This window comes from Labeo rohita, chromosome 6 (assembly GCF_022985175.1).
Source record: "Labeo rohita strain BAU-BD-2019 chromosome 6, IGBB_LRoh.1.0, whole genome shotgun sequence".
Taxonomy (NCBI): Eukaryota; Metazoa; Chordata; class Actinopteri; order Cypriniformes; family Cyprinidae; genus Labeo; species Labeo rohita.
The window spans coordinates 35,263,500-35,284,934 of NC_066874.1; the positions used below are offsets into that span (position 1 = coordinate 35,263,500).

General features: G+C 39.7%; 3 protein-coding genes across 3 annotated transcripts; 1 reads left to right on the top strand and 2 right to left on the bottom strand.

The window, feature by feature from the left end:
- The first annotated feature begins 243 nt into the window (after window positions 1-243).
- slc32a1 (solute carrier family 32 member 1) lies at window positions 244-4,585 on the top strand. The gene is made up of 2 exons (XM_051113384.1): window positions 244-1,202; window positions 2,055-4,585. Exons 1-2 carry the CDS (start codon window positions 795-797, stop codon window positions 3,240-3,242), a joined length of 1,596 nt encoding a protein of 531 aa, XP_050969341.1. The 5' UTR covers window positions 244-794; the 3' UTR covers window positions 3,243-4,585.
- A 1,722-nt stretch (window positions 4,586-6,307) lies between these two features.
- Window positions 6,308-11,717, bottom strand: aurka (aurora kinase A). The gene is made up of 9 exons (XM_051111482.1): window positions 11,491-11,717; window positions 11,080-11,148; window positions 10,418-10,709; window positions 10,296-10,329; window positions 9,496-9,687; window positions 8,552-8,690; window positions 8,303-8,451; window positions 7,960-8,134; window positions 6,308-6,790 (listed from the first exon to the last, which is right to left on the bottom strand). Exons 2-9 carry the CDS (start codon window positions 11,143-11,145, stop codon window positions 6,620-6,622), a joined length of 1,218 nt encoding a protein of 405 aa, XP_050967439.1. The 5' UTR covers window positions 11,146-11,148; window positions 11,491-11,717; the 3' UTR covers window positions 6,308-6,619.
- Window positions 11,718-13,276: 1,559 nt separating this feature from the next.
- prelid3b (PRELI domain containing 3) lies at window positions 13,277-20,054 on the bottom strand. The gene is made up of 6 exons (XM_051112488.1): window positions 19,906-20,054; window positions 17,648-17,816; window positions 16,442-16,531; window positions 16,006-16,076; window positions 15,800-15,902; window positions 13,277-14,711 (listed from the first exon to the last, which is right to left on the bottom strand). Exons 1-6 carry the CDS (start codon window positions 19,935-19,937, stop codon window positions 14,595-14,597), a joined length of 582 nt encoding a protein of 193 aa, XP_050968445.1. The 5' UTR covers window positions 19,938-20,054; the 3' UTR covers window positions 13,277-14,594.
- Between the last annotated feature and the right edge of the window lie 1,381 nt (window positions 20,055-21,435).

Below are 21,435 nucleotides of genomic sequence, written 5' to 3' on the forward strand. Positions count from 1 at the left end.
AAAAACTGTAGAGCTCGAGCTGCGACAGGAAAATACAAGAAGAATATTTCGAGAACACTTTTAGTGTCCATGTAAGCCCTAGTACGGTGCGTGGAGTCGGTTTATATATACGTAAAGTTATGCAACACTACGAGACCCCGGATGCCATTGGGTGTTGTGACCAAGTATATTGGGCATAATGAGAGTGGAGAGGAGGATGGGGTACTGCAAGCACCTCCCCTAGAAATGCAGCAAATCTTTACCCCGTTTTTTGTCGGTGCGGAGTAGCGCGCGCACTGGGAGCCGGAGACGCGCGTTGCGCGCGAGACTCTTAGCATTGGCAGGCTGACGGTGACACGTGCCTCTCTCTCAACACCCCCGAGCTCCCGTGTACCGCATTGGCATCAGCGACGGCCACTGAAACGCAGGAGTCGACGCTGTGCCACGGAAACAGAGAACGGAAAAGCCGCGCAAAACCGCGAGCGTTCTCCGTTACGCACTGGAACTTGCTCTCGCCCGGGAAACGCGCATCAGAGTTCGGCCAGAAAAAAAGAGAGAGGAGCGGGCGAGCAGGATGCGGGTGCCAGGCATCATCTACGTCTGAAAGTGACATGAACCACGGAATTGGCAAAAACACCAGGCGTGATTTCAGTCAGAACTGGAGATAACGAACACGCGTCACCACGAGAGTCCGTTCTCTTCTCGCTCCGTTGATGCGCAGACAAAGAACTCCGGTCGCACTCTAAATTCGACATATCTAGAAACACATTAGCAGAGGTATTTGAACAACACCAGTCTCGTTTAGGAGAGCAACCATGGCCACGGTAATTAGAAGCAAGATCTCCAACAAGCTGTCCAACGCGGCCACCACGGTCACCAATAAGTCGCAGGCGAAGGTGAGCGGGATGTTCGCCAGACTGGGCTTCCAGGCCGCCACCGACGAGGAGGCTTTGGGCTTCGCCGCCTGCGACGATCTGGACTATGACCACAGGCAGGGGCTTCAAATGGACATCCTTAAAAACGACGAAATGGGTGGTGGAGAGGGCGGCGGGGAAATGGGGGGCGAGGGGACGGTCGAAGGGGACAGCCATTACCAGAGGGATGGAACGGGTCCACCGCCCTCAGCGTCCAAAGACGGCGGATTCTGCTCCGAATTCGGCGGCCCGGACAAGCCAAAAATTACTGCTTGGGAGGCAGGATGGAACGTGACCAATGCGATCCAGGTAAGGAGCCCTCGCCGGGCACGGCGATGCATATCGAAAAATCATATTCTAAAGTTTTTAGTATCAATATAGAAATGTTACGTGAACACTGCTTGCAGAATATAATTTAAAAGGTTAGTCCCCAATGAGGCAATACGGTTCTTTAATGGCGTAGAATTTTTCTTGAGCTGATGTCGTGTCACGGGGGATCTGATTGATATTAAGGGACCTTACGCTTCATAAAACAACATTCAACCTGCGCATGCAACATGAATTTCTATGCTAAGATTTTGTGGGGTTTGCACGAGTAATTCCGCCTTTTTTCGACGTGCGTAAACTGGAGAGCACAATGTCCCTTTTGAAATGATCCCTTCCAAATTGCGCATTCGAAATGTGTGTTTTCCGTTTGAGAGAGAGAACTTTAAAATACATGTTGGATAATGGCAAAAATGCACGTTTAAACGATGAAACCCCCACATATTTAATCGTGCGCAGTTCAAGCTCTTAATATCAAAAGTGACGTCCGTGACGTGACTCCCTGCCTATTTGATTCATCCTGATGACGACACAATGAGGTGAGCGTGACTTTGCTCACAGCAAATGGAATGTCCGACTGAATTCAGCTGCATTCCTAATGCTCCATCATAACACCTGCAGTAAATGTAGAAGCTGATGTTGGCGCATTCCCTCATCAGAACCCACAGAACTTCTCAAATTCACAAGCCCATAAAAACACTAAGACCAATGTAGGCATAACTACTGTACTGTGAATAGAAATCAAATGGAATGCACGGGGCATTACATAGTGAATTGTGTGAACATAAAACGACCAGCGTTCTGTTGTATAAAGCCTTGCTCTGCTTGTTTCCCCAGGGCATGTTTGTGCTCGGGTTACCCTACGCCATTCTCCACGGCGGATATCTAGGACTGTTCCTCATTATATTCGCCGCGGTCGTGTGCTGCTACACGGGGAAAATCCTCATCTCTTGCCTCTACGAAGAGAACGAAGACGGCCAGTTGGTACGAGTGAGAGACTCGTATGTGGATATTGCCAACGCGTGCTGCGCGCCGCGCTTCCCCACGCTGGGAGGCCACGTGGTGAACGTGGCCCAGATCATCGAGCTGGTGATGACCTGCATTTTGTATGTGGTCGTGAGCGGAAACCTGATGTACAACAGCTTTCCCAACCTGCCCGTGTCGCAGAGGTCCTGGGCCATCATCGCCACCGCCGCTCTCCTGCCTTGCGCCTTCCTCAAGAACCTCAAGGCCGTGTCCAAGTTCAGCTTGCTCTGCACCCTCGCGCACTTCGTCATCAACATCCTGGTGATCGCCTACTGCCTGTCCAGGGCGCGGGACTGGGCGTGGGACAAGGTCAAGTTCTACATCGACGTCAAGAAGTTCCCCATCTCCATCGGCATCATCGTGTTCAGCTACACCTCGCAGATCTTCCTGCCCTCGCTGGAGGGCAACATGCAGAAGCCCAGCGAGTTCCACTGCATGATGAACTGGACTCACATCGCTGCCTGCATCCTCAAAGGCCTGTTCGCCCTGGTGGCCTACCTGACGTGGGCCGACGAGACCAAGGAGGTGATCACCGACAACCTGCCGTCCAGCATCAGAGCCATCGTCAACATCTTCTTGGTGGCCAAGGCGCTGCTGTCGTACCCGCTGCCGTTCTTCGCCGCCGTCGAGGTCCTGGAAAAGACTTTCTTCCAAGACGGAGGGCGCGCCTTCTTCCCGGATTGCTACGGGGGCGACGGGCGGCTCAAGTCGTGGGGCCTTTCGCTCCGCTGCGCCCTAGTGGTGTTCACCATGCTCATGGCCATTTACGTGCCCCACTTCGCGCTCCTCATGGGTCTGACGGGGAGCCTGACGGGCGCGGGCCTGTGCTTTCTCCTCCCCAGCCTATTTCATCTCAAGCTGTTGTGGAGAAAGCTCTTGTGGCACCAGGTCTTCTTCGACGTGGCCATATTTGTGATCGGGGGTATATGCAGCATTTCTGGCTTCATCCATTCTGTCGAGGGCCTCATCGAGGCCTACAAATACAACCTGCCAGATTAGTCTGGAAAAAGGCCGGTGGTAGTTTGGTGATAAGTGTTACGCATCCCACATATTGATAACCAAACCGATACGTTTCCCCCAGAAAAAAAAAAGAATTAAGTAAATAAATAAATGAAAAAAAAAAACATTTAACCCAGGTTCATTCAGATCTGACCTTAACGCACAATAAATCAGCGAATCTTTACGCATCCATTTGAGAAATGCCTTGGACAGCAGCGCGTGATACACAAATAGACACCAGAGCAAACTTATATTTTTGTTGTTAAGCGAGATAATAATGGTTTACAAGAGAATTTATTTCAGCTTTGATTTGGCCCGACTCCACAGGAATCGAGGAAGAAATCATTTCATTTTTTAACGCGTGGATCTGAGTGCAAAGCAATGCTGTGAGAGAGCAAATCTCCTGTCTTTACGATCTGCAATACACGACTAAGAACAAAAAAAAAAAAAAAAAAAAAACAGCGAATTAATTACAGGGGACCAACGCCATGGCAATAAAAACACAATAGAGTAGGTTTAAAATCAATTTTTCTTAATTCGATCTGAGGACACACACAAGTCTTATTTATTATCGCTTGCTTAACCAAAACGCAGAGGGCAAGATAGAAAATAATAATAAAGGCAGCATACTGGACGGTGAATAGAAGTACTTTAACTATGCATTTTGATCGTATGATGTCCATGCAGTATTAGAGATATTCAGAAGAAAACGAGGGTTTTATTCACATGAGGATTGCGCTGCGTTTCAATCTGCCAGAAAACACACAAAGAGACTCGTATTTTTACAAGACATCGAATAACGAACCAGAAAGAGTCGCTGAAGATGAGGACGAAGAAGAGGAAAACGAAAATTACTCGGAAATTCCAGAAGAAATGATGGAAAATATAAAACAACAACAACAACCACCCACCAACTCGAATCACTAAATTTCAATGTTGAGCACTGCGTTGGTTATCGGATATCAAATGTCGTGATTTAAAACAATTAATAATGTTCATGTTCCCCTCAGTGAGATTTATTTATAGCGTCGTTGGAACGAAATCAAGTCTGATTCAATACTCGAAATAAAGGGACTTGCATAAGACATTTTTTTCATTTTGTGCAATCCAATGGGTGCTGTGGAAATGTTATAAAACCGTATGTGTTGTGTTATTGTGGTTTAAAAGATGGAATGTATATCACAAAATCGTTATCATATATCGTGAAAATGAATATATTGAAGAATAAAGAAACGCGTGAAATTATATTGTACAACTGTTTTTTGGTTCTGTGTGATATGGAAAAATGAAACACGTGCATCTTTTCCCTTCAAAACAGAATAAATCTACAAAACAATCAATCAGTTGAGTCCACCTCTCAGAGATTTATTCCGAACGCGCACGGAAAGACAGAACATCCACATCATTTGCCTACATTTGTTGTTGCTGTTGAATGAGCAAATGCATTCTCAAGATTTCTGTTGTCTGATCATTCCTGAAATTGCGAAAGAGCAAAATAAAAGGCTTAACTGATGCATTACGATACAGCAGACAACCACAGTTACGCTTGGAAAAACGGGCAGCTTTAATTCAGTATTGCAATATGGAAAACAATGACCGCAGCTAATAAATTAATTACATGTTGTCCGATGGATTTACATGAATTATTTCAGTCTTTAAATAAATGTAACTTGTCATTCGTCTTTCATAAGGCGCAACAGCCAATGACAGAATGAAGTGAACTCATGCAGAAAACACGCGACAGATTTTTGCTCTCGGCTCTGATTCCGCAGGTAAACACGCGCGCACACAGTCAGACATCTGCACCGACTGTTCGTCATTTACTGGGGCGAAAATAGAAAAATACAAAGAGGCGCATAGCCTTTGGTTGCGTGCCTGAACAAGGCATTACTAAAAAGATTTATTTAAAAAAAAAAAAAAAAAAAAAAAAAAAAAAAGGGTAAAAACGGTGAAAGTCTATAGGAAGATAAAAATACATAAAAATAAAAATAATAAAAATTCCAAAAAGATTTTTTACCAAAAATATTGCAGTTCATACAAAAGGATTCTTGCATCGCACCGTCATAGTCTAAGGAAAAAAATAAGAGAGAAACGACCATAATGATCACTTACGTTTCAATATTTAACAACTAAACGCCTCTGCAGAATTTTGGCAAATGTCGGTCGTGTTGGATTGTGGGAATTAGAGTTCAACCAGGAGGAGCCATTTTCTCATTACTGGAACGCGCGTTCTCTGACACTGACTGTGACTGCAGCGCCATCTGGCGCCAACATTAAATACTGCTACAGATAAACAATCAGCTTTATTAAACGATTTGAGGCGTAAATCACAACAGCAGCCGTTACCCGTTCCCGCTCAGAAACTGTCTGCTTGTATTTTAACTTATTTCTCAAACACAGAGACCGATAAGCCGTTTGAAATATCTGAACATCGACTGATGATACTTTTATGGAAATGGACAAGAGCCCCTTTTGCACGTGGACTGTGGTGTTCAGAATTAAAATTAGAATATTTTGTTAAAGACAGTTTGGAATTGACAGAACAAACGGAAAATAAATGTCTTTATTTACTCACCGTCAGCGTCGTCCCAAACCGTATGACTTTTTCCGGTAACGCAAGCAGAAATGATTAGCAAAATGTCCTGAATGTCGTTTTCCATACCGTCGAAGTTCAAAGCCTATCAAACTTGATGAACAACTATAAAATAACTATAAAATAAAGTACCAGTAATAAAAACTAAAGCAGTTATTCGCTGAGAATCCTGCGCTCAAATCGCACGCCTGCATATTCAAATTTACGAACGTTAACCGTCACTTCGTCAGGCGCGAAGTTTGAATATGCGAAAGCACCAATGAGATTCCATCAAAATAAACACTAGGATAGAAATCCCGCCTTTAGCAAGACATCCGCTGTTTTATCATTCCTTCTTAACTAGCGGAAATAAAGCTGGCCTTGCAATAAAAGTGAAAAACCCAACAAAGCAACATCAGGACAGAGCCTAACAATAGCTGAGAACAAACAGCATATTCTGAGAAGTATTATAATAAAGAAAAGTCATTCGACATTGGTTTATCTTACAGGAATTTATTCCCAAACAAAGACAAAAAGCAAAATACATTAAAATGTTCTATATCCTCACAAGTTATAATAAAATGACATTTATTGTTTCAAGTAATGGTTAAAACTTTACAATTTGTGTCTTAATTACATATTTACAAATGGATGTAAATTGTAGCGTGTGAACAGCACAACACGTAAAAACAACATACAAATCATAAAGTTACGGCCAGGAGCGGCAGCAAAGATCAGAGACGAATTACTGCCACATCAGTTCGTTTCGTTCCACAAGTTCACATATGAAGAGTGAATTTAGTCCTTAGTTGCTGGCTGGTGTGCGAGCGGTTGGTTGTTTGGTCGAGTTTTCCACCACCCAAGGGTGCACCATGACGCCCTGGATTGGGAGCCGGTGCATTGGGTTGTGCTTCAGCAGTCTGTTTATCAAATCTCTGCTGCCCTCGCTCACATGAGCTGGATAAGTGAACTCAACCTGAGGAGAAACAAAGATGTTTGAGGATGCATGAACACCTGAATCAAGACTGAAAACGACAGTGAAAGCCCTATAAAATACAATAAAGACGTTTAAAATAATTTTGCAAGACACCTGCAGGTATCGCAGTCTAAAGAGAAATGTCAGCTGATCTTGACAGCACATTTTCCAAAGTGGAACATAAAAGCCTTAATGCAACCCTCTTTATCACTGTGTTCAATAATAAATTACATTGGTAACACTTTACAGTAAGGTTCCTTTTATCACCTTAGGCATCATGATTCAGTATATTGACAGCACATTAACCTTGTTTAATGTTAATTACTACATATTAACAACATTTAGTATTGTTAGTTTTTTTTTTTTTTTTTTTTTTTTTAAATACATTCAAAGTTCTATAGATCAACATATTCTACATAGTTACTAACAAAACATTTTCCTACATTAATAAGTTCTTTTCTCATAGTTAGTACATGCGTTATCTTATGAACTTAAGTGTTATCACAATATTAATGCATATTAGCCAAAGTGTAAAAAATAAAAAAAATAAGTAATAATAATAATGATAATAATAATAATAATAATAATAATAATAATAATAATAATAAATAATTTTGTAGATCTACAACCTTAAATATAAATTTTACACCAAAAAGCAACCAAATACTGGGATGATTTTTTTTTTTTTTTTTTTTAAGATCTTCTCTCAAACATGTGAGACTCTGGAGCACAAAACCAGTCTTAAGTACCACGGGTATATTTGTAGCAATAGCCAACAATACATTTTATGGGTCAAAATTACTGATTTTTCTTTTATGCCAAAAATCATCCGGATATTAAGTAAAGATCATGTCCCACGAAGATATTTTGTAAAGTTCCTATCATAAATGTCAAAAATTAATTTTTGATTAGTAATATGCCTTGCTAAGGGCTTTGTTTGGCAATTTTCTCAATATTTTAATTTCTTTGCATATTCAGATTCCAGATTTTCAATTAGTTGTCCTGGTTAAATATTGTCCTATCCTAACAAACCATAAATCAATGGTTGTGGTCCAGGGTCAAATATGATAATTCATGCAACAAAGAAAGATTCTTGCAAAGAGGATCTTGAACATTTCATTGCAGTTCCGATCAACTGTGCAAAGTTAGATTGCAAACGTTTGACTTACTCTTGAAATCTTGCGGTACGTCTCCTCATGGCTCTTTGTTTCAAAAGGTGGACGGCCAACCAGAAACTCATAGCAGAGCACGCCAAGACTCCACAGATCGACCTTCTCATCGTGCGTTTTGCCCTCAATCATCTCTGGAGGAAGATAGTCCAGAGTACCGCACAGCGTTGACCTCCTGACAGACGGTAACACACACATTAACCCCAAATCAACACCCAAAAACACCCACCTCATGAAATCAAAAGAACATTGATCTGCACTTTAATGGTTAATGAAACACTGACATGCACAAAACCAAAGTTATGATTACAGCTGCCTGAATCTTAGCGCACACAAGACTGACCTGGAGGAGGGCGTGTGGACGGACCATCCAAAGTCTGCGATCTTCAGCTCTCCATTTGCCCCCAGTAGCAGGTTTTCAGGTTTAATGTCTCTGTGGATCACATTCTTTGAGTGGCAGTAGCTCAGAGCATCTGCAAGCTCCATGATGTACTGCAAACAGACAATATACACACACATTATTTTGAGACGGTATCAGCCTTCATACATTAATCATGTGCATTCAATATAGTTGCACACAGCGGTTTCTTACCGTGGCACTTCGCTGGTCATTGAACGTCCCGCAGCGCTGGAGCTCCCCGTACAGCTCTCCTTTAGGAGCAAACTCCAGAATGAGATAAACGCGTGCCGTGTCGTGGAAATAACCGTACAGGCGCAGGATATTGGGATGTCTGAAAGGAGACAAGACGACAGTTAGTTCACTTCACAACACGCATCATTTCCTAAAGCATGGGCTCCAGCGCTCCAAGTTGGATCATTTGAATTTTAATGACTCTATTCTTAACATTTCCCAGTTTCCCAGACATTAAAGAAAAAAAAAAAAAAAAAAAAGAAAAGAGTCAAACATTTAGGTCACACATCTCTGGCTTTTCTGCAAAACATTGTTGCAACTGAATATCATGAACAAAAATCAACAGCCTTAAAACTCACACAAGGAACTTTTGCTGTAGTATTTGTTAAAACCACAAGCAAAGACAACTGGACTGACTAATATAGATTTCAAACATTTAAGACAAGAAAACAGTCAGTAATATATAAACAGAAGCACAAATACAACTGAAAGTTCAAATACAGAAATTGAAATTAAATAGTGTAAAACAACACTACATAGTTTTCTTTTAATAAATAGATTAATTCTTGTTAAAGTTACAAAGGTTATTCAGGGAAGATCAGTAAGTGATTTTCCATTTTGTTCAACATTAACAGATTGGAGCAGGTTTATTGGGCTGCAGGCATGTTAGGATCAAACGCATGGATGTAACATACTGTTAGAGATGCACAACAGTTTACATTCATTCTAGACAAAACTGACTGTTTACGGGTACATTTTGACAATTTTGTGTGCATTTGTTTATTCAAACCAGTTTTTGACATTCAACCCTACTCAATGCTAAAATTTGCAAATGTTCTCAATTTTAGTTTGATACGAAACAAGTTTAACAACTCTGATGTGATAAAAACAGGCCGACGGTCTACCTGAGATGTGACTGGATCTCCACCTCCCTCCGCAGTTGGTGCTCCACTCCGGCTTTCTCCAGCTGCTTTTTGAACAGAACTTTGAGCGCCAGGATGAACTTGGTCTGCCGTTCCCTGGCCAGATACACGCTCCCAAACTTGCCTTTGCCCAGAGCTCGGCCTATGTCAAAATTCTCTAAACTCCACGCTTTCCTAGAGAACAGACAACACACAGAGACTCATGAACACAGCAATAAACACAGGGACAGAAAACAGTCTTTCCAAATGATCAGTTGACACTCAGGAGGACTAATACTAATACTAATAATAATAATAATAATAATAATAATAAGCCAATTGATATCATACTGTCCTAGCTGATTGATTACTTTGAGAAGTTGTTTAAATAAGCAAACGAGACATTGTCTAATTAATAATGCACTTATTTGAATACACTTCCACAATATGAATCTGAACACTGGATATAGCCAGGATCAGAATTCTAGTTTGATTTTTGTCATCATATTCAAGTTAAAGGTTTTTCCAGAGGGAATTTTGGAATTTTAAAATCACTCCATAAATCAGAAAACACTGCCAACAGACAGAAAACATACATCAAGTTATTAGAATAAAATGTTAAATGAGTGTGAACGAAATATGAACAAACCCCTCAGTAAAAGCCTTCAGAATATAGAGAGGAATAAAAATGAAGTTTGGTGTATGTAAGAGAAAAGGAAATATATAGATAGACACACATGTTATAGAAGTACATTAAACAACTGCACTTTTAAGTGAAAAAGTATAATGTGTAAACAACTTACTTAGCAGAATTGGATGACCCATTGGAAATAGTTTCTGGAAAAGAACAGAAAGAATCATTCTAAATGTTCTCAATGTGACGTAAGCTTACACGATCAGACGTATCTGCAGAAGCGGTGCTTACGCTGAGGTCTGTCCTGTTTGCTGGGTTCACTAGTTTTTGTAGGCTCAGCTACAGGAACCGGCTTTGGCTGCGGTTTGCTCTGTGATGTTTTGAGCTGATCCGGATTGATGTTCTGGTCCCCAGGACACGAGGATTTTACAGGAACTTGGGCTCCTACCGGCTTCTGCTGACTCGCGGGACGCTGGACACGCTGCGGTCCCTGTGCCGTGCCAAGAACACGCGCGTGAGGCGTCGGCGCGGGCTTTTGAGCGCTCTGGGTCACCGGAACACGCTTTGGTCCGACGGCAGAAACCTGCAGAACACAAACACAACATACATGTCAAAAACAGATACTTATTTGAGAAAATTAGTGCCGTAATCAAACTATAGATTGCTCTGAATAATCTGCTAAATGACAATCATTTGCCTTCTTAGTAAACAGATCTGAACATGAGATTTAGCAGTGCCTATATAACTGCATATCAGAACACATGAAAACTAGGAGTATTAACACAAAACTTTAAGAGTGAAGTAACAGCCAAAAACAAAAAACTTCCTGTGGTTAAAGTGAAAACATACAGTCACACAATATACAGGAAGACTCATTTTTCCTGCCTTTTTTGCTGCATAGAAAACTGCAAACATATACAAACATCGAACACAAGTTCTCAAACCTCAAATACCTTCTCATTTTCAGGTCGCTGAATCTTGACGTCTTTGCTCGATTTGATTCTGGCAGCGGTTTCCATATTCTGAATTTAAACAAAGACATTTGCTTACATACAATAAATGCATCACAAAACAACCTCGATCACATCACAAGACAAAGTAACGTTAATTAAACTACAATAACATTCAGTCCAGAGAACAAATATATCGATAACAATGCACGGTGAAGACTGAGGCCTAACACGCGACGGCACCCGTTCAGATGACTTACAGTCTAACGTTTCCATCAAAACACATATTGACAGTTTAAAAATAACTTAAAACAACAAACTTTTCAATATAAAAACGTTAAAGTAAAGAATTGGTCAATAATCAATTAAATTGTGAATCGTTCTCTTGTCGTGTGATGAAGCAGCGGTCAGTACCTCCAACAGCCGATTCCAAACCACAAATCCTCCACAAACCGGACACAAACGCGATAATTTCCCCCTCGCAGTGTTAATAATCCGCGACCATTCACTAAACCAGCCGTGTGTGGAAATTAATATCGAGAGAATTCATTAATAAATAGATTTAAAACTAGACAGGACTAAACGATTCTCCTCAGCGGCGGCGACTCTGGCCTGTTTAAATTCAAATATCCCACTTTTAAATACCTTTAAATATTATCCTATTTTTGATTGGTCGGATAGAGCAGTAAACTCTAATCCTATTGGTTGCTGGAGAAATCGTCATGTGACGCAATGGCCCCGCAAGCGAAGCCGGGAAAACGCATTGTTGTAGAGCGGAAATGACCGGTAGATGGCGCGAAAGATCATCATCACACAAGCAAACGTTGATTCGGAGCTGTGGCCAAAACTAAATGTTACACTATATCAAAACATATATTTCATTTATAAAATGAGAAAAAAAAAATTAAAGCAAATAATTAAATTGAAATATTTTGGGGAATTTTAGATACTTTTTAAATCAAACCCACTTGTTTATATTTCAATGCAAAACAAAAATATAAATTAGAAATTATATATGTAGAAATTATTATATACTATATATATATATATATATATATATATATATATGTATAGTAAGATTTTTAATGCTTGTTTTAGTCTCCTCTTCTGCTCAACAAGCCTGCATTTAAAGTACAGCAAAAACAGTAAAATTGTGAATTATTTTTACTATTTAAAATAACTGTTTTCTGTTTGAATATATTTTAAAATGTCATTTATTCCTGTGATTTCAAAGCTGAATTTTTAGCTTCATTACTTCAGTCACATGATCCTTCAGAAATCATTCTAATATTCTGACTTGCTGCTCAAAAAAACATTTATTATTATTATTGTTATTTCAGGTTTCTCTGATGAATGGAAAGTTCAGAAGAACAGCATTTATCTGAAATAGAAATCTTTTTTAACATTATAAATGTCTTCATCATCACTTTTGATCAATTTTAAGCATCCTTGCTAAATAAAAGTATTAATTTCTATAAATGTTTACCCCCAAAAATGATACTGACTCCAAGCTTTTGACTGGTATAGGGTATAATGTTCTAAAAGCTTTTTATTTCAGAAAAACGCTGAAATCTCTGAAAATCTTTGGATCTTTCTATTCATCAAGTGATCCTGAAACAAAATGTACTGAACGGTTTAATATATTGATAATAATCAGAAATGTTTCTTGAGCAGCAAACCAGCATCTTAGAATGATTTCTGAAGACTGGAGTAATGATGCTGAAAATTCAGCTTTGGTCACAGCAATCAATTACAGTTTAACATTCATATAGAAAAGTTATTTATATAGTAAAAATATTTCAGAACATTACTGCTTTCGCTGTATTTTGGATCAAATAAATGCAGGCTTGGTGAGCAGAAGAGTCTCAACATTAAAAATCTTACTGCTCATAAACTTTTGACTGGTAGTGTATATAATAATGACATATTTGTTATCTTTTATTGGAATCTTTTAAATTAAACATAAATCTGCCAAAGACATTTTATTTATTAAATGAATTTTACACCCACAAATCTCCTTTTTCTGTTATTTAATCCTAAATAGTTAATGAAGTGACACAATTAGTTTGATCAGAATCAATGCATAATAAAAAAAAAAAAAAAAACTTCATATCTTCATATCATCTCAATCTTGGTAAAGACCTTAGAAGTAAGAAACTGATCATATTCAGTCACCATAATAAAGCAAAATGAGCCACTGTTTAATATGAATGTTAGTTTATTTCAGCATTTGTAAACAGCTTTGGCTGCGTTCAAAGAACAAATGATGAACAGAGATCACTGCTGCGGTTTCACCGACGTCTCGTTACGTCAGAACCGAGCCACTCTAAAACACTACAGACATTTAATTCATTCCTAATTTATTTCCAACTTTCCACCAGGTTGCTTTTTGTGATTTAATACTAAATATGCCAGTAACAAACATTTACATTCAGTATAAATAAGTTGTTTTATTTTAGTTCGCCATAACATTCCAACTGAAGTAAACCAAACACACAGAAGATCTTCAATGCGATTCAATCGAGAAGGAAAAACACAACCATCTGTAAATGCCTGAAGCATTAACACATCCACAAACACCAGCACCGTCTTCACCGCCACGTTCACTAAACAGGTTCAGGACTGATATTCAACGTACCGTTTTCCAGTTGCCGACGATGACGATGAAGATGGTGAAGCTGTGATTTGTGGATCCGTGAAATTACATAAACCTACAAAATATAAATAAATAAATAGAATGTATTTCACCCTCCTCAAACACACTTCTGATGTTTCCCATCATCACAAACACATTTCACTTCACGTCTGGATCCATCAGGCCTCCGGTTCACTTTCAAGCGCAGCAAGTGCACATATGTTCACTACTGAGGGAAAGAGATAATTAGCATTATTTAGAACATTCTTAATGAAGATGGCGCTCCGTCGTTTCACACACCATCGTCTCTTAATCGCTCAGCGTCTGATTGGTTTTCTAACGAGGCACGTTCTGAAGAATCCAGCAAACATCCGCGATGGTCCTCCAAATCTAGTCTGGATGAGTTTGTTCCCTTCCTTGCTGCTTGGATTAAGTGTTACTAGTATTATAGTAGCAATAAAAATAACTTATAATATTACTAACAATTTTCAAGTGTATAAGTGCTGGTGAAGCGATGCTAGCCAGCGTCCAACAGCTGCGTTTTCTGACTGTGTAACAGAGCTGAATGGTTTGGCATACGTTCCTCTTCCATCATTACGTCAGAGAGCACGGATCTGTTCCCTCACCCGTCCCGTTACACTGATTCATTAAAACTAGGTTTGAGAGTTTGTCGTAAATAAGCGCTCCTCTTCCCCTTCGCGTTGTGCGTCGACAGCGGTCGATGACGAAGCTCGGACCGTCTCTCTGCCGCCGGACGTCCCCGTCAGCCTCTAATGTAGACGCTTGAATGCGCGGGACGCCGAGAATGAACTTCCACCATTGGAGAAAGACGCGTAGAGAAGAGCGGCGACAGAGAGGAAGGTGCGCGGTGGTACGGGAGGCATCATTTCTCGGTGACGGCGGCGGCCATGGGCGTCCTCAGGGTTCCTCTGGCTGTGATGGCCAGCTCCTCGATCTCCGTGTTCAGACGTCTGATCACCCACTCCATCGCCTCACGACCCTGTGGACGGACATGAACAGGTCAGACTGAGCAGATCAGCTTTTAGCAACATTTTTAACAAAATTCAGACGTGTCACTAATCAACAATTTTGACCAATTTGTGAACCATTTGACCACTGAAAAGAACTGAGTCACTTAAAAAAATATATATATCACGCCAAACCAGTGGGCAAGCAATATATTGCTCAATATTAAACTTTTTTTTATTTTTACATTTTTATTTTGCCAGTGTGTTGAAGTGATACTTTTATTTGGACTTTGTTAGGACTTTAGTTTGTTTTCCATCTCCATTAAATTTTACTGACTCAAATTATTAGACAGAACTGTTTAATAAGTTTAATATTAATAAGTTAATGGTATATGAAAAATCTCTTTTTTATTAGTAAAAACCTTGTTTATATTTAAAAAAAAATATATGATTCCCAGTGCACACAGATGTATCAGATTACTACCAGATTTTTAACCATTTCTTTAGTTGAGAAAAATACTGTAATAAGATTAGAGAATCAGTTTCTATACAAAGCATAAATATGATTATATAAATACAATAAATACAACTATTTGTAAATCTGGAATCTGAGGGTGCAAAAGAAAATCAAAATATTCAGAAAAATCACCTTTAAAGTTCTTAGCAATGCATATTACTAATCAAAAATTAACTTTTGATATATTTACGGTAGGAAATGTACAAAATATCTTCATGGAACATGATCTTTATTTAATATCCTAATGATTTTTGGCATAAGAGAAAAATCAATAAATTTTGGTCGATACAAATATACCTAAGCTTCTTAAGAGCTACTTAAGTTTTGTGGTCCAGGGTCACAAATATAAAAGAAAAATATTGGTTGACCACTGAGCAATGAAGATAATGAAACATTTTGGAGCCAAATAAATAAATAAATAAATAAATAAAACTATAAAAGAAAATGCATATCCACTGCAGAAATGTTCATGACTCTGAGGCCTAGATAGAACCTGTCCTGGTTTTCTGTTTTATGATTTGCTGAAAACATTTTACAAATCTGTCCTTCACTTTCTAAAGATGGGGCGTTTTGTTTTTCAAAAGCGTGTTTTGCTTTGCTGACCTTTCCTGCATTGGTGGAGATGGTGGAGGCCATGAGTCCCTCCAGATAGCTGCTCAAACTGACACCCTTCACTGAGATGATGGCCTCCTGGGTAAGCATGGTCCTGCAGGAACATCAGCAGCACATGAAGAACCTCAAACCCATGTGATATTGAGCTCCAACAGCTAGTTAAACACAGTCAGATCAGAGAAACGAGAAGAACTTACTTTTCTGGGTCCTCTGGGTGTGGTCGGTACACGAGCCGCTCGTCCACAGACACCATGTTAGTGAAGGTGATCTACAGTGAGAAAACCAGAGCAGGATGGGTATGACACATTTACAGAACATGTTGTTTACAACCATAAGCGAAACCAACGCCCTAACAGCCCGCCCCAGAACGCAGCTCTTATTATGCACAGACAGGCCTCGTCTCATTCCAAACATTCAAGCACAAACTCAGTGCTCTCGCTTTATGAAGATTATAATGCTTTAGAAAGGCGTGAGGATGAAGAACGTGAAGATGCGCTGACAAACCAGACAGAAAAGCAGAAACTCCCTGTCAGACAGAATCACACAGCACGAGTGATGATGAACGTAATGCGCCTATGTGGTTACAGCATGCGTACAGACACCCGTTTCCCATCATAATGTGAGATCGCTTACATTGGTGGACTGAAGCTCAAAGGTTTTCTCTTTGGGATCGACTACGGAGTGCTCCTGGATGTACGTACATGTCCGTGTGTTGCCAATTATCTGCAGAAAAACAAGACAGCAGGTCAATGAATAAATCACTAGTGAACAGCATAAATACATAGTGATTTAAAGCCACGTTCTGTTTTGCCTTTAGTTTTAATCAGTGTATTAAACTTGGAACGGAACAAGATCAACTATAATTAACCCACCTTCACTCTACCATTGCCTTGACCTATACTAGTACCGACTCTATTTACAGAGCATTACTCAAAGCCTAAAACACGTCATGTGAACACGGTTCAAATCTCATTCATGTCCCAAAAAGACACCACTATGGTGATTGTTTCCATCAACAAGAAAACTAAACGAATGAAACAGGACAGGCCGGACGGGTTTGGTTTTTTAAACAAACATTTGATCATACTGTGTGGGTCAGAAGCATTTGTTCACTTTAACATCTGGTCAGAAATATTTGCTCTTTCAGAGTTATTAGCATTTAAAGAGTGTTTGTTTGTAGCATTGAAACATGCTATTTCTATAAACCTGCTTTGAAACAACATGTACAGAGGAAAGTGCTAAACAAATAAACTTGAAGGCCTGAATTCAAAACCTCATGAACTGGACTTTCATCATTCCTCATTATTGCTGCGTTAGAAAAGTACTAATAACAAACTCGCTTGAGCTCTAGGAATTATACTGGAAAGTTTTGGCACCATCATAACCTCTGATGGTCCTTGAGCAGAATAAACATAACAGGTCAAGGATGACAGGCACAGGTCATATTCAGACTCACGTCACAGCGGGACGCTTCATACAGAAACAAGACACCAGGACGACATGTGCCGAGGACTAACCAGACTGATATAACCGTTCAGTCAGGTCAGCTACAGGTCAGAAACAGCACACTGAAGAACTGAGGGAATAGCTGACCTCTTCCCACAGTTGGGATCTCAACATTGGCAAGACTGAACTCCGAGTTCATTCAGCGTTCGGCAGAATTCAGCTTTGTCTTGATGGTTTCCACCAAACGTGACGAGAACAATGAGCCATTGAGTGCTTATTACAGTTCTGAGATTAACGTCAGCTGCCTGCTTTAATTCCGTGAAACATGCAGTTTAATAAAACAAGCAAACCGATTAGTTTGTCTTATCCAGAAGAAAAGCAGTAAGTCAGTACCGATCTGACAATGGACGGCAGGCCCCATTCGGTGCTGAGCAGCCGTTTGCTGTGCAGCCGCCCCTGCTGGTCCACGTTACGGTCCAACACGTCCACGCCGAACACGCTGGGGTTCATGGGGTTTGGGTATTTCTGCATGGCAGCTTTGGTCACGGTTTCCCATGGATGGCTGCGAGAGACACAAACAGAGACTTTAGTATTGCAGGAGCCTAAAACACGGTGAACATTCAGCGTCTTTAATTAGAGCTCAAGCGCAATATGACTGTTACATAATGCATCCGCATGCATCCGTGCATAACCGTAACATGATCGTTGAGGAACGACTGCAGTTAAAGCCAACATGAGCACCGTTACGTCTGCAATGTGACCGTGGGACATCACGCGCCGTTCATTCAGCGAAACAGGAAGAACTTTGATGACCGATCAAGTGTTTAATTTAACCACTGCTTTAAGAAATGTAAAGTGAAAGAGTTTGAAAAAAAACTAAAATTATGTCAGAAATAGATAATAGTCCGCTTCTACATTAAAAATGCACAACCGTGTTCCACATCCAAATGAAACTGATATAAAATCAATGTCCAAAGGATCTTTCACAGGAAGTGTTCTGTGTACGATCTTAAAGGACACCTTGATTTAACCCTCATGTTGTGCTCCTCATTTCTTTTTTCTGAAAATAACAGCTAATGTTATCACATTTGACTAAAACTAACCAACTTTGTTCACACATGGTATAACAACTTAAACTTTTCAGATTTTTTCATAACTTGTTTCACTTGTGCTGTTCCTGTTAAAAAATTACCAGCCTACAAAAATTGCTATATTAATACCAAATACTGGATTTCATTTTGTTATCAACATGTTTTCTTTCAATTAGCACAGGTTTGTGTTTTTTTTTTTTTTTTGTGGAACTGATTGATCGTAGGCCTCATTTATCTGAGCTTAACCTCAGGTTTTAAGTGAATATTGCCAAAATTATCTACAAATAAAGCTTTTTCACTTAGAAACTGAGGAGCATGAGCTCAGATCAAGAAGACATGCAATCAATCAGCTCCAAAAAGAAACAAAACCTTTGTTGACTAAAAGAAAACACATTGATAAAAAGACTAAATCCAATATTTCAGAATTCATTTACAATATATTTTTAAAAGCATAGTCATATTTGACCAGAAACACAAAAATCACCTTTGCTTAACATCTGACATAATATATTTCATGTTAGTTAATGCATGTGTATTGTGTTTGTCTACTATTATTCAGTAAGTAAATATTGTGCTCTAAAGTGTTTGGGAACAGAACAAACAGCTAAACTGTCGGCTCCTTTAATAGGAAGCGTCTGGCGGCTTCGGCTCGTACATTCCGTAATATGAATGGTTGCCTGGGAAACCGTCAGCGGTCACATGACGCGTGACGTGTAACGGGAGGCCCATGTAGGGGAAAGGTCGGCCGCACTCGCTGTCAAGGAGAGTTACGCAATGAGCGGCACAAGACTGGATCCACACACGTGGGGTCAAAGGTCACCGATTCACCTGAACATCTGTAATTTAACCATTTCATCAGTCAACGTTCATCAGTCAATGTCCAACACAGATATAAGGGGTTATGACTCAACATCACACTAACTAACCATTTCATCACACTAACCAGCAGGGAAGTTAGTTGCATGTCCTGCTTGACCCAGTAAAACAAAACCACTAAAGCTGACACTTCTGTGGAACAATTAGGACGAGTGAAATCTAATCTTTAATCCACACAAACTGAAAACAGAATCCAAATCTGTGAGGTTAAACTCAGTATGATCTTTCTTTACTAGTCTTTCAGCTGCCAAGGACATAGCGGCTAGGTTTTGTAACTAACCTGCTAGTAGCTCACAACTGTTTATCTAATGTATTTAGCAAACACTGGGTGTTTGTCTGCAGTAATTAGTTATTATTAATCATCTTTAGTTATCAGTCATCAGCTGTTTCGATGAAAGTCACTGAGTGTAGATTAGCACATAACTAAAGTTACTTAATCAACTTTTACACTACTAACACTTTAAGTACACTGAGCTCACCTCGTTAGAACAAGATGAACACAGCTAAGACGTAAAATATACATATATTTCAGTTTTAATAAACTGACAGGAGCGGTCGGACTCATTGGCGCCTCGTGCACATTCAGTCAGAGGCGCTAACCGGACAAACCCGGTCAAACACGACACGCCAGCGCTCACGTGATCACTCTACCGCAATCAAACGACAAATAAGACATTCACTCACTTGAAAACGTGCTCGGACGTCCAGATCTTCATGGTTCTCGTTGTATTATAGTAGTTTAATGCGCGACGGCTGCTCGGTGACACCGCGCCGCTTCCGCCGTTTGTTCGAGAACACCGCCGCTCGGCCCCGCCCACCGCTGACGCACGGACCAACGCAGGACGCGCTCCGACCAATCAGAGCCGAGTGATCTGAATGGAAAAACCTCCCGCCCGGAGAATGTGCGCATGTATGGAACAGCCATTAAAAGTCAGTACGGGAACATGACAGAATAGTGCGCGTTGCATCAGGAGTTTGTAGTGCACATACTGTACAGCTGCGAGGAGGATCAAGGTTACGCCAACTCTTTTCTCTCAAGGAACGCAGATCTCAAGGAAGCCATGCATTCATCACGTGACTTGAGAGGGTCACTTTTAGTTTTTAGTTTAAACAATGAACAGGCACATTATATATATATATATATATATATTAGTTTTTTTTCATGTCATTACATTGTTTAGAGAATAAAAAAAAATAAAATAAATTTTTTGGAAAATGATACTTTATTCATATTTTATGCTACGTCTGTAGAGGACAAAAGGACTGTAACAACTCCTGTTTTTTCAAAGAAAAGAAAGACATGAATAGATATGAAAAGGCAAAACGATTTTTCTTTTAATCACAAATCAATTTTTATTTTTTATACCAAACTTTATATAAAGATAACTCTCAACTCAGTTATGAAAGATAAATCAGAATGATTTTATATACTGTGTTTCTTTATCATTATTATGTGTGTAAAATGGCCATAAATGGGATTTCCCATTATGTATCTATAAACTGTATCTAATTTGCATATTAATGTGTTTGATCAACATATAATGACAAATTAAGTGTAACTAGATGAGCAAAGTTTGAGAACAAACTTTAAGTTGGCTTGAGAAAGCCTAGCCTGAAAGTTTGAAGCAGTTGTAAAAGCATGAAAGCAGCTAGCATGATTTAACACATTGCTTACATGATTTAACATGTTGTTAACATGTTTTAGCATGATTAGCTTATTGCTTGTATTTTTATAGGCTAAATACAATGTTGTTAGCATGATTAGCATGTTGTTATAATTTGCAAGTTACTAGCATGTTGCTAACATGTTTCCAGCATGATTAGCATGTTACTAGCATGGTGCTAGCATGATTAGCAAAGTTGCTAACGTCTCTAGCATGATTAGCAAAGTTGCTAGCATGTTTCTAGCATGATTAGCAAAGTTGCTAGCATGATTAGCATGTTGCTAACATGTTTTTGGCATGATTAGGAAGTTGTTAACATGATTAGCATGTTACTAGCATGTTTGCTAACATGTTTCTAACATGATTAGCATGTTACTAGCATGTTGTTAGCATGATTAGCATGTTACTACCATGTTGTTAGCATGATTAGCATGTTGTTAGCATGATTAGCATGTTACTAACATGATGTTGCCATGATTAGCATGTTACTAGAATTTTGTTAGTATGTTTCTAACATGATTAGCATGTTACTAGCATGTTGTTAGCATGA